The 16,530-nt window shown below is 39.5% G+C and overlaps 1 protein-coding gene across 3 annotated transcripts in view; it reads right to left on the bottom strand.

The window, feature by feature from the left end:
* Positions 1–16,530, bottom strand: part of phkb (phosphorylase kinase, beta) — a 109,723-nt gene that overhangs the window by 10,523 nt on the left and 82,670 nt on the right. For all 3 annotated transcript variants that reach the window (XM_053433465.1, XM_053433382.1, XM_053433542.1), the window contains 8 exons: positions 11,305–11,388; positions 10,265–10,369; positions 9,599–9,681; positions 8,921–9,011; positions 3,826–3,884; positions 3,334–3,496; positions 2,246–2,327; positions 1,966–2,023 (listed from right to left, as the gene is read on the bottom strand). In XM_053433465.1, coding sequence (XP_053289440.1) covers positions 1,966–2,023; positions 2,246–2,327; positions 3,334–3,496; positions 3,826–3,884; positions 8,921–9,011; positions 9,599–9,681; positions 10,265–10,369; positions 11,305–11,388 — 725 coding nt within the window. The remainder of the gene's footprint in view (positions 1–1,965; positions 2,024–2,245; positions 2,328–3,333; positions 3,497–3,825; positions 3,885–8,920; positions 9,012–9,598; positions 9,682–10,264; positions 10,370–11,304; positions 11,389–16,530) is intronic.

Here is a 16,530-nt window from a genome sequence, read left to right as displayed (position 1 = left end):
AATTAGTAAAACTTCATACAATAAAAGCTTTTATGTCAATTAACCTTACAAATTCCAATCAGAGCATGGACACAGAAAACACTGACGACTGAAGAGTGGGACAAAAGCTCACATGACATATTGGAACAACTATTAAAGTATGAAGATAATTCCTTGGGGAATCAGCCGAGCAATGTACTACAAATACAATGTTGGTAGCTTTGTGGTAAAAAAATCAAGAAGGACGATTTTTTACTCTCAACGGTGGGCACTGGACATCTTCTTAAAACTGTATTACTACACTAAAAAAACTCTGCAGACTTCTTCAATAAACATCTTAATTCGCATCTACAATGGAAGCAGGTCCTCGTCCATGGAGTCTGTCATGTTGCACTTTGTTGTTTCAAACTCTTCTCTAAAGAGGGGCTTTTGCTAGTTTCGATATGCAACTCTACCACTAGAAGCCACAAAATTCTACAAAGTCCTTTGTGCCCACTGTTATTAAATATACTTCCATACAGTTGCACTACTTCTTATACTTTATGTTTACTTCCTGTTATGATACATATCTGTATCTTGGATTATACAGCCATCCTGAGAGCATGAGTGTCCAGTCTCTGGGATGGTTAATGGAGACAGAAAGCAAAACAACGGCAAGTTCCTGTACACATCTGAGTCCAGGAGCCTTCGAGCTTGGTCTTGCTGGTTTGGTCAAACTCATAACTGTGTGAGAGGAAGCCAGTTTACCATGTTCAACTCAGTGGTTCAACCAGAAGTGCCTTTTGCTGCTTAATATTTTAGCTGGATGCTGACTACTGCAGTACACCACTTTTACCAGCGTGTCTACTGGCAAGTTAAATTGCCTGGATTATGTTACAGTATGTAACCAACATAATTATGAGTACAGTCAGCCTTATAAATAATATAAATAAATAATAGTAATAATAAGTAATATATTTAAGGAAAGACCAGACATATCCACTTCCTCCCTGTACAAAAACATAGCCAAAGTATCCTGGAGCTTGCACAGTAGTTATCATGCTATCAAGGTTCCATCAATACAATCACGAGTCATCCTCAGCTGCTGGGCGTGACATTTCACCCTGTTTTTATAGCATCAAATAAGTAATTTAAACCAAACATAAACACTTGAACAAACATCAGTGTGATAAGAACTACCACAATGGATGCGTATTTTCGTTTTTTCACTGCCCCGTCCACTAAACTGGGTCACAACCTAAACAGCAGCCAGCCATCAGGGTTGGTTGAGATGATTTGGCTTCACTTTTGGGGAACTGGCATGAGGCATTTGACTATAATTTAATTATGAGCTAACAGGAGGAGATGTAGGGACTTTTTGAAATATTTGAGTCACAAATCCAGATTTTGCAATTGTCTAATCAAATTAGTCCTCCAACAGTTTTTCTGTCGACAGCCTGGTTATGAGGAATCTCAAAGTAGGATTGGCAAAACCTCACACAGCTCTCAAGGTATGCCTAGCTGTAGCTAGCCAGCTACCTGGGAGCAAACATGCAGAGTCTTGCGTCATTCTTGGCCCGAACATTACCTGTTTCCCATTCACCAGAATAGTGGTGATGTGAGGAGCTATAGAGCTGGCAAACTTCTTCATAATGGCAGCAGCGTGGCGCACTGCCAGCCTACAGTTCAGCCACATTAAATCAAAAAAGATTTTTTTTAAATGGATGAAAAAGTGTGGAAATAGCAAATAGACACACAAAATTTGAAGCACAATTCTAACATCTCATTCAATTTTCTGATACAAACTACCAATTCTATGTCTATAGAGCAATGACTTATAATAACGTACATCTTTGGAGTTCATGTGGATGTATCTGGATGCTTAATTTTACTTAAAAAATCCCGTCTGTTCAGAAAAGATCATGAACACAGACTGATCTGGAATCCTTTTGATGTCACATAGATCGATGAAGCATTGTAAGAGTTGTATGTGTGAGAATATCAGACCAAAGCTTTCTGCTGCCAGCTCTTCTGTAGATTCTCTCCAGTTCAGCTGCCAGGTTCTCTGCAAGCACACATGTTTTTGTATTTAGATATTAAATAACATTATAAAGACTAATACAAATCCCAGCATTCTCTGTAATACTCAGCTATTATACTGAGAGAGAACATATTAAATGTTAAGGGTAATATTGGCAAAAACTGCTAACCGATGACACTTCAGACTTAAATTTCTTTTGCATTTAATGAGAGAACTTGACCTCTTGTTATTGAAATGCATACTCACCATCTTTAGCAAGAAAGTCTGGTCCTTCCCTCCTCAGAAGGATCCCTGCGAGCTGAGCCTGGCTGGCCAAGCAGTTGGAGTCCTGTGACAAACATAATTAAAAACGAAAAGCTTGTCTTAGTCATGGATACGACACACAAATAAAAAAAATAAAGACATAAACAAACAAATAAACTCAAATATAGTACAAACTAAAAAGCCAAGCTGAAAACAATGTTTTGTTTGCAATGCTAAAACATGTATACATTGGTTTGTATTGTGTTGCCTCATAAACATTTGGAAACAGTCTTAATGTATGAAAGAGACAGACTTTTTCCAGCATTGTAATGTTTGGTGGCCTCTATATGGCTGCTAACATGCATAAATAAGTAAAACACAAACTTACATGACAGAGCATTAGTGCACATGCAAAGATGCTGCAGATGGGAACATTAATTCATTATAAAATAGAATAAAAATCACTTAAAACCTAACAAAGTCACATGTAGATTCAAATTTGTTCTGCTGACTTCTATCCAGAATTTCTCACAGAGCCAACAAATAACAGTTAACTTTCAATGTCTTTAAAATGATTATGAACACGTTTAAAATATGATGAAGAACAACTTAAACATTTTCTTGTTAATAAGAAGATATAATGGGAGCGACAGGAGACACGTGGCCAGGTGAGCCATGACAAGACCGTTGTGTGACAGTGAGTCGACAGGAGGGAAGAGCGAGTGTAAAGAGTTCATCTTTCACACAAATGATGAAGCAAAAGTTTCACAGGAGGATCTGTGAGTTGTTTATGTATCGTGAAACAAGAAAGCTAGTATATATTGTATGTTTAATTTGTTTTAATTGTTCACTATCAGTAAATACAAGTCAAATGTTTTTTGCTTCTTCTACATATTTTTTCTTCACTATTAACAACAGAGAGTAACTCTAACTGCTCATATTGCCATTAACAGCAATTTCGTATAATATAGTAGTATATTAATAAGGAATACTACAGTTCTGAAGTAAATGAAAATAATGTTAATCTCAACATGTCTGTGTGTGTGTGTCTGTGTGTGTGGACCCTTTTCTCCTGAAGCCATTCAACTCACATGGAACTTCTGGATGATCTCATCGGTGGGCTTGTGCAGCCACTCCTCCACACTGATCTCTGGCTGCTGCTCCAGGTCTGAGGCGTTGGGCGTACTCATCTGACGCTTCACCTTGGAGTGTTTAGGCAGCTCCAGCTCCTCAAAGCTCTTAAACTCCGAGATCCTATGCCCACACACACACAAACACGTAAGCCGCGCCCAAACACATACACACACGTTACTCTATGTATGTGCTATTTTTTAATAGAACAAATATGCAGTTAACTGTTTTTCCCATTTGCAATATTTCCAATTTGAACTATTGAAAAAAATATAATGATGCGAGCATCGTTCCTTGGATATTTTTTTATTTTATGCTAAATTACTCTATTGATCCTGAAAAAATCTCAGCTCAGGTCTTTGTGTCAGCTATGCTGCAGTTTAACAACTTTGACCAGTACAAGAGCTCTGACCTCTGACCAATCATGCATGAGAACTGAAGGAAGCTCTTACTCTGCCTCATTAACACGCAGGAAGTCCAGCTGCTCCACCACTGCTCCAGATATCAGGGTCTAAAAGGTTGATGAGAGAAAGGATCAGAAAAATTTCATAATTTGCAATGTGATTATATACTACAACCTTACAGACTGGCTGAAATATATCAAATGGAAAATGGTCTATATTTATATAGCACTTGTCTAGTCCTGATGACCACTCAAAGTGCTCTACAGCACAGTTTTACATTATTTTTTCTATGAGAAAGGGCAATTTGGGGTTCAGTATCTTGCCCTAGGACACTTGGCACTCGGAATGGGGAAGACTGGGATCGAACCGCCAACATTTTGGTTAGAGGATGGCCGCTCTATCCCCGGAGTCACAGCCCCCCCAATAAAAGATTGAACCGTAATGTAACTGTCAATATGTGTGAACAGGAAATTATACTGTAGGGCTCAAAATACAAGTAGCTTTATAACTCTCAGAGGAGAGCTTTGCTCCCTGACTCAGACAAACAACTCTTTGAATACTGCCGTTCATAACAAATAACACATGGAGAAGTGAGGTATGAACGAACTCAACTGTTTCAAAATATTTACAAATTTGTACGGCTGCAGTAACAAGTGAGCGTCTAACAAGGTAATATTATGACAAAAGTTTGAGTTTCTTAAAAGCATTTCTGTGTGGGAGTAAAGAACACAGTTGAACATGACTTGCTCCTGTGGTCAAAATGTGATATTAGCCATTCCAACTGAAGTCAACTCCAAAACAAAAGTAAGAGGAATATAGAAAAGGAGCCATCCTTCTCCCCATAATAATGAGATGATGAAGAGGGGAAGTATTTCAAAGCTGTAGGAGTTAACTGTGAAGTGAATAGCAAATAGGCGAATGGAAGGAAGCACTTAAAAGCCTAACCGTATCAGGAAGTCTCTGCTGAACAGCACAAACACTCCAGGAGAGAAGTTCGGTTTGGAAAACCTGTCATGAGTTTCACAAAGCACTTGCTAAAAGTTACCAATTGAAAATAATTCTACTGCTACCTTGGTCCCTGCTATTTGCCATCATGAAGATTGTTTGTTTTCTGCAGCTTAAACCAACAATCTCAGCCATGGTAGACTGTAAACAAACTGTCTAAAGTAAAATGTTGATATTTCATTTTAAATTAGTGAACACTGCTGGAAGTATTCCTCTGACCTAAACTTGCACAGAGGAAGCATCTCCACATTTAGCAAATGAACCAGTAAAAGGATGGACATTATTGCAAAAGGGCTTTGGATTGGTAAGAGTCTAGTGATATTCAATTTAGATTACAACATTCTTTGCTAGTGGTCAGTGTTGAAACGGAAACTAACATTAATAGATTTTTTTTTTAATCAGTAAAGTATTACAATCTAATACTGCTTCAATCAAGTATATCAATATCTTTGTAACAACCCCAGAATGCAATAATAGGATGGGCATTTTAATAAAAAATATTGAAAGATTTTGAGAGAATAATACGAGAATTCGAAATCTTGATGACCAACTTCATTGTTTCTGTAGAAAACCCTCTTTAATAACATGCAGATATAACCAACAATAACCTTGCAGTCAACCACCTACAAACATTTCCACAAAAGAGGCAATTTCCTACAAGTCTGCGCGGCTCTTTCTTGAGAATAAACACAGTTTACTGTGCAATATTTTCTTATGAGCCAAACGAGTAAGTAGTACATAATGTGTGAAACTTTTACCAGAGCATATACGTTAACAAGATGCTACACATTCCTCATTTTAACACATTGTAACACTAAAGAAATTTCGACTTTATTCTCTTCCTATTATGTTTTTTCCCCATAATATAATGACTTTTTCTTTTAATACTAGGCTTGCAATCTCAGATGTGACCGTAATACTCAATCATACAAGAATAAGAGGAATAGCAAGGACCTATGCATCTTTTTGATATTGTTGGATATGAGGACCTTGTTTGCTCACTCAACCAGCAGAACTGGAGATATAGAAGTTTTCATCTGGAATCATGTTTGTGTCCAAATGCTGAATGTTCCTCCCATATTCACTCTACTTTAGCTCCATTTCTGGTCTCCACCAACTCATGAGAATCACACCTGGATCCCCAGCTGCTAAATTCTCAACTATGTTCACCAGTTAGTGGATTGTGCAGTGTCTATTGTTTAATGCTGGGTAGGTGACATGCTTAAGATGTGACAGTGCTCCAGAGGCAGCACAATAGCATCTGCAGAGGCAGGTGAGAGATCTGGTTTGTCACTGTGACTTTGCATTACATTTGATCCATTGTCAAAGTCACAATAGTGATTGCAGCAGTTTCAAAGAATCCCCTCTCCAATAACTAATTGAGTAATCCTCTCGAGGAAGCTGGGAACAAAGTTAACAGTCATTACTGTATGACAGTATGATTTTTACTGCAGCTATTTTGTGGTCCTTTCTTTTTAAGATGTGATTTACTACCCCTTTGTGAGGGCATGTTAAAGTCCACCAGGGAAACACCGACACTGAAACCCTATCTGACTGCTCCTCTGTTGTACTGTGGCTGCCTTTATTAGCATCTATGTCACCTCTTATTGTTCCATTCATCTCTCATGTCAAATGCATAGTATAACTCAGAAATGTAAACTGGTTGTTTTGTGCATGTTGGCACTGAGCCTTTGATTCAGATTTCTCTACAGCTTTCTCAGTGCCTCAAAAGACACATTTATGGATTTCTAATCTTTTAATATACACCATTGAAATTTCTGTTGCTGCTCCAGTGTATTTTCACTAAAAGCTGCACCCCATTTCTCTTAAAAAAAAAACGAGGCTGAATCGAGCTCCACCTTTCCAGGGCAAACAAAAACAGACCGTCCTAGAAATTGAATCTGACACATCGAGTTCAACACACAGATAAACACTTGCATTGCAATTGGAAAAGGAGGGTATCAAGATTAAGGGCTGGGATTTTCTTTTCACATTTCACCAGAAAAAGAGGTGAAGCCCTGAAAAACAATTTGTTGAAACATTTGTAATATTAAGCCCCCCTTTATTTCAGAGACAGCTGTAATATCCGCAGTAACTGAGCAAACAGAAGAGAGCGGGTGGCATGTTCTCCCCTGACATAATCTGCTATGAAACCCTTCACAATATGTAAACCATCAAAACTGCAGAAACAATGATAGCAACAATGATCTGATTGAATTGATATGAATGTTTTAACACCACTGAGTTACTGTAGAGCAGGGGTTTTCAAATTGGGTGAATGTGAGCCTCCCCTTAGAGTAGGTAAGGACAGCCGAGCCTCCCCTCCAAAAAAATGAATCCCGTCCGCCTGACCTAACCCACACACGCCTCTTCAGTAAATGCCATCTTTTGTGTGTTCCAGGCAATGATGATTTTCAATAACTAATCAAATGTAATGTTGAAGACATTTTATTTCCACAACTTTTTTAAAAGTGCATTCATAAACGATTCTTTGCAACAGCAAATCGCCAAAGCTACAACCAACGACATCCGACGGCTGATCGGTGCTGTGTGACCGGGCTTTAAGCGCACATTTGAAGGAGATGCACATCGTCTCGAAAAGAATCTGCACAATGGACAACTCTCTGATCAATGAACGACAACGGCATATTATCAGATCGAACAGATTCACATATTTTCATGAAATTTGTTAACGATTTCAGCCACGTACAACCTCAAATTTAAACAACAAACAAAATGCGTCAAATTCACATCATTTGCGCTACGAGCGGCATCAACCCTATGGCCCACCCAATTCATGGATTCAAGACAACACAACATTGACTTTCAATTGAATCGTCCATATCAGTGGGAACAATGAGGCCTCGCTTTTGATGCACAGAGGTGTTCGATGCGGGGCTGCAGTGCAGAGAGAAATATACACAAGTCGTCCTCCACCTGCAGCCTTGATCTGTATTTGTTTTTAATCACGGTCAGTGTGGAAAACCCACACACACACAAGTACGTGGAGGTAAAGGGGATTAAGACTTCCATAGCCCTATTGGAGATCTGGGGGAACTCGCTCTCCACAGACAACCAGAAACGCATTCAAGATCATTTTTCCTACGTTTTTTGCTGGGTCCTGTCTCCTCCCTTAATGCTGACTCCTGTTGACTTGGGACAGGGAAACGATGCATTTTAAAACTAATACACGCACGCACAATTATCGATATCACTAGAGCTGCATACAGATGTGTATTTTGTTTTTGCGAGTGTCTCGTGTCGCGCCTCCCCTTTGGCTCTTTGGCGCCCCCCAGGGGAGGCGCGCCTCACCTATTGAAAACCACTGCTGTAGAGTATACAGGATATAGCTGGGTGATGTGGCCAAAAATGTTACCAATAAATATGTCTAAAGATTATTTCTTTCAAGTTTAAAAACAGATCTTTGTTCCTGAGGGAAGGTTGTGAGATCGACAAATGATAAAACGGATCATTTATGTGTTATACCTCCTCATTGTGCTTACACAATGCAAAAGAACTATACATACATATAATGAACCTCTTTTATATTGTTATTATATTGTGATCAGCCCCAGTAAACACCTGAGCATTTGTGTTCAGCACTTGGATGATACTAAAGTGAGCCATCAGTGCTAAACACACTGAACTCCCCTGATCATTAAGCCATAATAATGTGTATATTCTTCCTTAAAACCAGTGAGACTGAGGCTGTTGCTTTTTGCTACTTTATATTTTTATTTTCTACTTGCTGACAGTTTTGTGCTGTTGTACGGTTTCAAACCTTCTTGTCAATACAAGAATAATTACATAAACGTCTGTCTTAGAAGTTATACACCAGAATTTGTTATATTCAGTATTTGCTGAATGCTGACAAAAGGGAGTCTGAACAAACCATTGTATTATATCATAATTAAAATTATGTTTATCAATGATTAAATACCTAATTACATTTTTACAGGATGGGCAATGCTGTTGTTATACAAAAAAAACACAACGAAATACTTTGACTGACTAGTAACACATCAAATAATCCATTGAGGACATTGACAAGCGTAATATAAAGAGTGTTTAAGAATGACAGAATGACAGACATACATCAATACATAATAAGCTCATTACATTAATTAGATCCACAAACCTGAAGTCTGTCGACATGAACCTTGACCCCACCGATGTTGCCTTTCTTGAAAGATGCCAGCATGTCTAAGACTGGGTTGAAGCGGCTCCCCCTGGCGACACAGAGGTCAAAACATTTTGCGCCCTTTCTCCATTTCCTCTTTCACAATCCAAACATCGGCGTCAAAGCCACCATTAGCATTGAATAATCACAGCTCAAACCTGTGAATATTAAAGCGCACTTCAACCAAACCCTCAATGCTTTGTTTCGCTCCGCTGTCATCGTCTCTACAGGTCATCATCCCGATCAATAGCAAACTAATGACTATTGACTGTGAGAAGCCACTGACTCATCCCAGATGCTGCGGTGTGAATGTACAAGCGTTCGTATCACATTAAACATATGGTTCTCTGGGTAATGGTCAATACTGCTGTAATCAGCCCACCAGCCAAGCAATAGTGATACAAATGAGCAACATTATCACCGAATCAGCAAGCACCTACAGTAGCACCTTCCTGATAAATTGCACTGACTCTGACAATAAGTTTTGTTGTGAGCTTCAGCCGGATCAGACAGAGAGAGAGATAAAGGTGATATATGGAGAGATTGGAGGACGAAGATTATTATGAAAAAGCTATAATAGGACAGGTAGAGCGAAAAAAAAGATAAAACGGCTATTATGGAGTGTGTGTTTATTACTTGATGTTATCCTCACGGATGAGAACCAGGAAGAGAGGACGTCCCTGCATCTTCCAGCACTGTTTGATGAACTGCAGGGCGTTCTGCAGATACACACACACACACGCACACGCACACACACGCACACGCACACACACGCACACGCACGCATTTGAGATTGGCATGTACAGTATTTGTTGCAGTTACAGTAAAGGTGTTTTTATTTTGAACAGAACTAACAAGTGTGGTTCAAATATTGATAAAATTATTGAGGGCAAGGATTTAAATAACGAAATTTATCGTTGACTTATGTTCAATATTCAAATCAAATTATTCAAAGGATATACTTTAATTTGAATGTGATTATATTAACTATTATTAGTTTATCTGTTTGTTTTTTACTTGCTGTCAACACGATGAGTGGTGAACATGCTTGATACAAATGTGGCATTGGCTTATTATTAACCTCAACCAAGGGGGCTATATTTAAATTTAATTGCAGAATTATGCAAATAAATCTGGATCTAGGTAATTTAAATGTGGTTTCATAAGGGGACTGTTGGGCCTTGGCCCCGGAGGGATGAGCTCGCCGAGTGGCATTCTAGTGTTAGTTCTGTGAGCACATCACAAGTGGTTGGCTGTGGAACAGTGACACTTCAGAGTTCTGCAAGTGTGACCCAGACTTACCGTGATGTCATCAATCAGCAGCATTACATCCTGGGACAGGTAAAAGTCACTTAGATCAAACACTATTGGGTAGCACACCACTGTCTTGCCCAGGATACGATAAATCTGGAAGGAAACACACAGAGACACACACACACACACACACACACACACACACACAGTATTGCATTAGAAGACGGATGGCTCACAAGTAGCCACGTATACATTATTCTGGGCAGCGTATAAAACAAGTCATCAATCCTTAGATAAGGAGGACACACAGGAGCTACACAACCACTCCTGATGACACACATATAGAACATACGCTTCCATACAGAATCACTGTTTCACACATGCAGATTGTCACAGGAAACACACACATACAAGAGCATCTATATAAAGACACACTGATGAGGATAATGTCCTCTGGCAGTCTGCCATTTTCTCCATAATTGTTCCATTATAATATTGTCTTAGCCATGCGTTGGGAGCCACGATTCATTTGCTTGGCGATGCCTTTGTATGAGAAAGCTGCTACAGCTCAAATTATTTGTTCGTGTTGTGACCTTCATTTGAGAGAAAATGCGAATAACATGAGCAAGAGATATTAGCACCAAGCACAAATGCACAATGACACACACACACACACACACACACACACACACACACACACACACACACACACACACACACACACACACACACACACACACACACACACACACACACACACACACACACACACACACACACACACACACACACTGCCTGACAGCAGTTTAGCCTATTAAAATGCAACCCGTCTTGTGGAGAAGTCAAATCTATTCAGCATTCATTGATGCGTACTGTATGTGTGAGGAGGAGAAAAGTTCTTGAAGCTGAATATTTTCTGTGCCTGTGTGAACTTTCCAAGCAATGGTTGACTCCTCTGAGCTTGAGGCAATGTATGCAGATCAATATGTGGGAGGTGTTATGCAGTCACCCATGACCTGTGTCGCAGGGCAACATGGACTGCACATATCAGTGAGTGTGTACATGTAAGTAGCTGTGCAATTTCATACCTTGCAGGTCCCGATGCAGCCCACTGGCCTCTCTGGACGCCCACTCAACCCCAGCTTCTTGTTAATGGCAAGGAAACGGTATGCCTACAAGAAAAAACACACACACGAACACACACACACACACACACACACACACACACACACACACACACATAGAGAGGGAGATACAAGCAATTGAGCAAAGCCACATATCATTAAACGTAATTCGAATAATTGTTCCTTGTTGTACCTCAAAAAAGCAAAGAAAATACAAAATTCTTGAAATAATAGTTACTGTTCATGTAAGTATATTTAGAAAAAAAACGTCTAATAAGTAAAGGGGGCATTTGAGGGGCCAATCAGACTTTAATTGGGGCCAGTGCCCCCCTGGCCCTGTCCCTTGATAGGCCCTTGGATTTCAGAGAAAACTAAATTGTTTATCTATGCAGTTCCCTGCGATTGCATCAGCATTGTTTTGAGATTAAAAAAAGCATATTTGATACAAAATGTTAACACAGTTCCATTTCTTGACGTAATGAAAGTGTGAGTTCGTCATCCGTTTGATCCACCGAGACATTTGTGTTGTTGCAACTCATAATCTGAAATCACCTCCATGTGGCTGAACCACCTTGCGTATTAGCTCTGTATAATGTTACGAGATGTGGAGATAATTACAGGTCCCCACGCTGCCATCAGTGACATGGTTAGTGGACCCAAGTGCCCCGGAGCCGATAACAGTGTTGTTGTGAGCTGCAGACGCCCATATGAAGAGCTGAGTCCTCATTACAATGAATAAACGACAGCACGTTGCTTGATGGTTTACATATGAGTCACGGACTTAATGAACACAACATTAAAAAAAATGATAAACTCAAAACAGTGGATCTTTAGTTTCCAGCATAAGCCAACAAAAGCAGGCTTCTCCCTTCTAGCTGACAACTGTTGACTCTGTCAGCTGAGACGCTAACTGTTGCAAGGAGATTTAATCTCATGGCCAATAAATGTTAACTTCGAGTTGTGTCTCCAGCTGGTTTTAGTTTCCAGCTGACTTGTTTTTTAGAGGGAGAACCTGTGAAAGGGTCTACAGTGTGCACATAGACACGACAAACATGTTACTCTACAAAAAATATACCACAAAAGGCAACAAAAATGTAATGTTTAGGATTAATATATACATATATATAAATATATAATGTATTTTCAAATGATTTCTCACGATAAGGACTTATTCGTGAGTTTTGAAAATTGAACCCGAATTCAACAGTCTGTGTCATGGGTTATAACTGCCACTGTGCTTTACATAATAAGTTGCTTTGGTAACATGTGCATATTATGTAAGAAAAGTGAATAAGCTCTTTCTACAAAAGAACACACCACCTACATACATGAGAGCAGTGAAATCTATATACCACTCTATATAATCTACTATATACGAGTAGATACTATATATAGTGTAAATGGTTGTCTTTCTCTGTATGTTGGCCCTGCTATACACTGGTGACCTACCCAGGATGTTCTCGCTCGATGACAGCTGGGATTGACTCCAGAGACCCTCAAAGGAAAGAGGTATAGATAATGGATAGATCATATGTATTTATTAGATCTATATTGCTAATGTTTCTGACTGATGGCAATTGTGATTAACATTTCTTTAAATTGAAACTTGTAAAATGTTATCTATAACAGTCCAATTAATCATCATGAGGAAAATTACCAAGAAAACCATTTGTAAAATGTCTTCTGTGGTTCAGGAGGATGTTTTTCAAGTCTGACCAAATACCCCGGATGTCAGAGCTATGTTGGATGTAGCATTTAAATGCAACATTTCAAAGTAATACATCACACTTTTATAATTTAAAAAAAACATTTGTAACAAGAAGTCTGTGTTCCAAACGAATAAGCTGGTGGAAGGTTCTTCAGAATAGAGGATTACAGGATTGATATGGACTGGAGGTGGGATGAGGTCCTGTATTTTGACTGTGGGAGGGATTTCTGCCTGCTCATTGCATAATCTGTTCTCACACTGAAACTCCATCTGGTAGAGGTACAGTATGTGTGTCTCCAGACTGCAGCCTGATCACAATCCAGAGGTCAAGTCCAATCTCAAGTATAAAGTTCATGAGCAGAAAATGTTAACATCAGCAGAGTCGAAGTGTCCAGAGCAAAGAGGCTGGAGGAGAGCTTGACATTTAAAACTCAACTTCAGTAGGTTTTTGGCTGAAGAAAAAAGACGGGTTTAGGTTAGCGCTCACATTTAATTGGTGGAATGAAATCCTGTGCAGTCAGTCAGAAAGAGGATGTTTCACCTTCAAGTTCAATTTATGGGCTGACTCAGCTTTTTTTTAACACAAGCACAAGTTTACAACATTGTTATGGCTGAAGTCTAATTGTAGTAATGCTGTTTTGTGGAGACAAATATAAAGGAAAAAAAGCAGGAATAGAAATCCTTGAGTGTTTTGCTGCACTAATTTCCCAATTATCAGGTCAAAAGGCTCCTATACTAGTCATACAAAACAGACGACTAAGTCCTACTGTCTCTGAGATGCATTCAGCGATGGCAGCAAGGAGGATACAGAGGCTCAATTTCCAGAGCACTGCTTTAGTGCTTCAGTTAAAAGCTTCTCACCGCTGTGTCGCCCGCAGTCAGACCACGCTGATACAAAGAGGCAGAGAGAGATGAGATGGACATTGATTTTTTCTCCTCTGCTTGCTTCAAGCCCAGTGGTGTGACATGCTCGCCACAAGATGTCATTTACTGTACAAGTGCGTTTGTTACACTTCTATGTTCTGATGTGTCTGGCTGTGAAAGCACTTACTCTCCTTGTGACAGCCTATAAATGCAAAATTTTAACATCCTACCAGGAAAAGACATCAGCACACCCACACACTAAGGGTCTGTAGGAAATCTGCCCATCAAGCCCTCTGTGCCGCATTCTACTCTCACTATAATTGCAATACACAATGTCAGCCAAAAGGTGGTGCTCTGCTACTCCTGTGCACTTGCTAACTGTTGCGAAAGGCTTGCTGTGGACACAGGAGTTGGTGTTGGAGAAAATAGCAGAAATTAAACAAAAAGGGAGGGAAAGTACAGTCTTTAGGTTTTAAAGCAGAACAATGCTAATTGAGGATAAAGTGACACTGCAAATCACTGGCCAAACAGACAAGCATGAGACCTGGAGGAGGAAAGCGAGGGAGGCTGGAGGAGCCTTCGCACCCAACACTTCCTGTGCGCAGAATACCAATGAAGAACGACAACTCACAGACAGACTATCAAGGCATCCTTTCATTTTCTCACATTTCCACTGACCGCAGCACAAACAGCACGCCTGACAGGTGGGAGGGACCATAAAAAAGACATATTTATAGGCTTCCTTTTAAATGTCCACAGTGGTCACAAGGTGTGAGAGGATACCACCGGCTCCTGCTTTCAACTGTTGCAATTCACTACAGAGACATTCCTGTTTGATAGGAGCTCACGTGTGCTGTCATTGCTGGGTCAGTGCCCCAAACAGGGTGAAGGGGAGGATCACAGATTTATTTTTTACATTTGATGTTGTCATCCAGAGGGACTTATAGTGTAGGGGCTGAACATCTCTCCATGGGTGTTGAAATAATACTTTTCATGTTTTTTAAATTTGGAATCAAACTTTCTGCTTCAGTAACAATTTTTCCTACCTGCTGTTTCACCCCATCACAATGTGTTCAAATAGTAGAATAGCCTTTTTTTAATGTATATCTCAAAACAAGCAATCCTCATATGTTCAATGAAAGAGTTGTTGGTTGCTATAATTGTTCTTCTTGTGGAGCAATCCCTTCCTAAAGGACTTGGGAATTGGGCTAAAGTCTTCAGTCCTGCTTCTGCATACAAATGAACTGGTCTGTTCCATTCACGTTCAGCGCTTTTTCAATAAGGTACCATTCATACACTGTCTGCACAGCTGTCAGAGGCAAATTTGAGTTAGAGTTTTTTTTGTACATAACATGAATACTAAATACATAAATGAAATGTTAAAGATATGAGGAGGATGTGGTAGAAAGCAGGTATGCCTTAGATGAAATCATCTAACTATAACACAAGAATTAAATATAAATCATACTAATTGGGATTTCAGTGCGTTGCCAAATGACATTTAGAATGCAGACTGGAGGTGCCAGGGATTGAACCAACGACATTCTGGTTTGTGACACAGCCGGATTTTTAACCTCAGGTGACGTCAGGCTTCTCTAGTCACAGATGTTTACATCAAGCAAACCTCTTCCAAATGTACAATGTCTTTCAGATATACTTCTCTTGCATAACCTTGTCTGCTTTGGTGTAGAGACAGCTACACAGGGAATACTTTTTTTACTAAAAAAAGGTTTGCTACAACAGCAATCAGTGCTTCTATAAGACAACATTTTGTGTTGTTTTTGTTTGAAAAGGTTTATTGGTTTCTTAGCATGTTTATGTAAAAATTACTGTACAGATTTGGTTATTATATTATTAAAAGAAGGGGGTATAAATCAGGAAAGAACTCAATAAATGTTGGTGCGGCTCCAGAAGAGGGGGTGAATCCAGGAAATCTGATATTAAACACTCTAATTTCTCAGTGAATAATTTATGGACCTTGAAAACAAAATGTTTACATATTTAGGGGACTGATATTTACGAGTGTGTGAATTTGGTGCTGATCCAAATAAAAAATTGGATCTTGTGAATTAAGGGCCTTGGCAGAGTTATGCAGTCATTGCCTCTTGTTTCAGTTCAAATTAAATCTGTAGCAGGCTCGTATTTCCCTATTCAACAGTATTTCCATGAGCTCTTTAACAGAAGTAGTGCAACTGCTTATTGTTATTCTGATCAATATTTATAACTGACAAAATATTAAAATAAGACCCACATACAATAATACTGGAATATTCCTTTATAGTCTTTTGAGTCCTTCCCTCAAAAACAGAAGGGAAAAAAGAAACAGCTAAAAGGGAGGCTATTTTTGGGCAAAGCCGTGAGTTGCAAGGGGATAAGCACTAGAGTATATGGGTGGGAATAACACATTGCAAAATGTAATTGCCACTCTCCCATCGTCAGGCAGCTGTTGTCAACACAATCAAATTGCTGCGAGGGACGAGGTGAGGTGAGCAAACGCAGCTCGCAGCACTGGAGATGGTGGCGACGCCGAGATAAACAGATTCTGTCGAGGAAGAAGGAACCGGCTTCGGATTTAATATTCAGCACAGGGCTCGCTCTGACTCACTATTGCATATCCA

Source organism: Pleuronectes platessa, chromosome 1, assembly GCF_947347685.1.
Source record: "Pleuronectes platessa chromosome 1, fPlePla1.1, whole genome shotgun sequence".
NCBI lineage: Eukaryota > Metazoa > Chordata > Actinopteri > Pleuronectiformes > Pleuronectidae > Pleuronectes > Pleuronectes platessa.
This window is presented reverse-complemented; position numbering and strand designations above follow the sequence as displayed.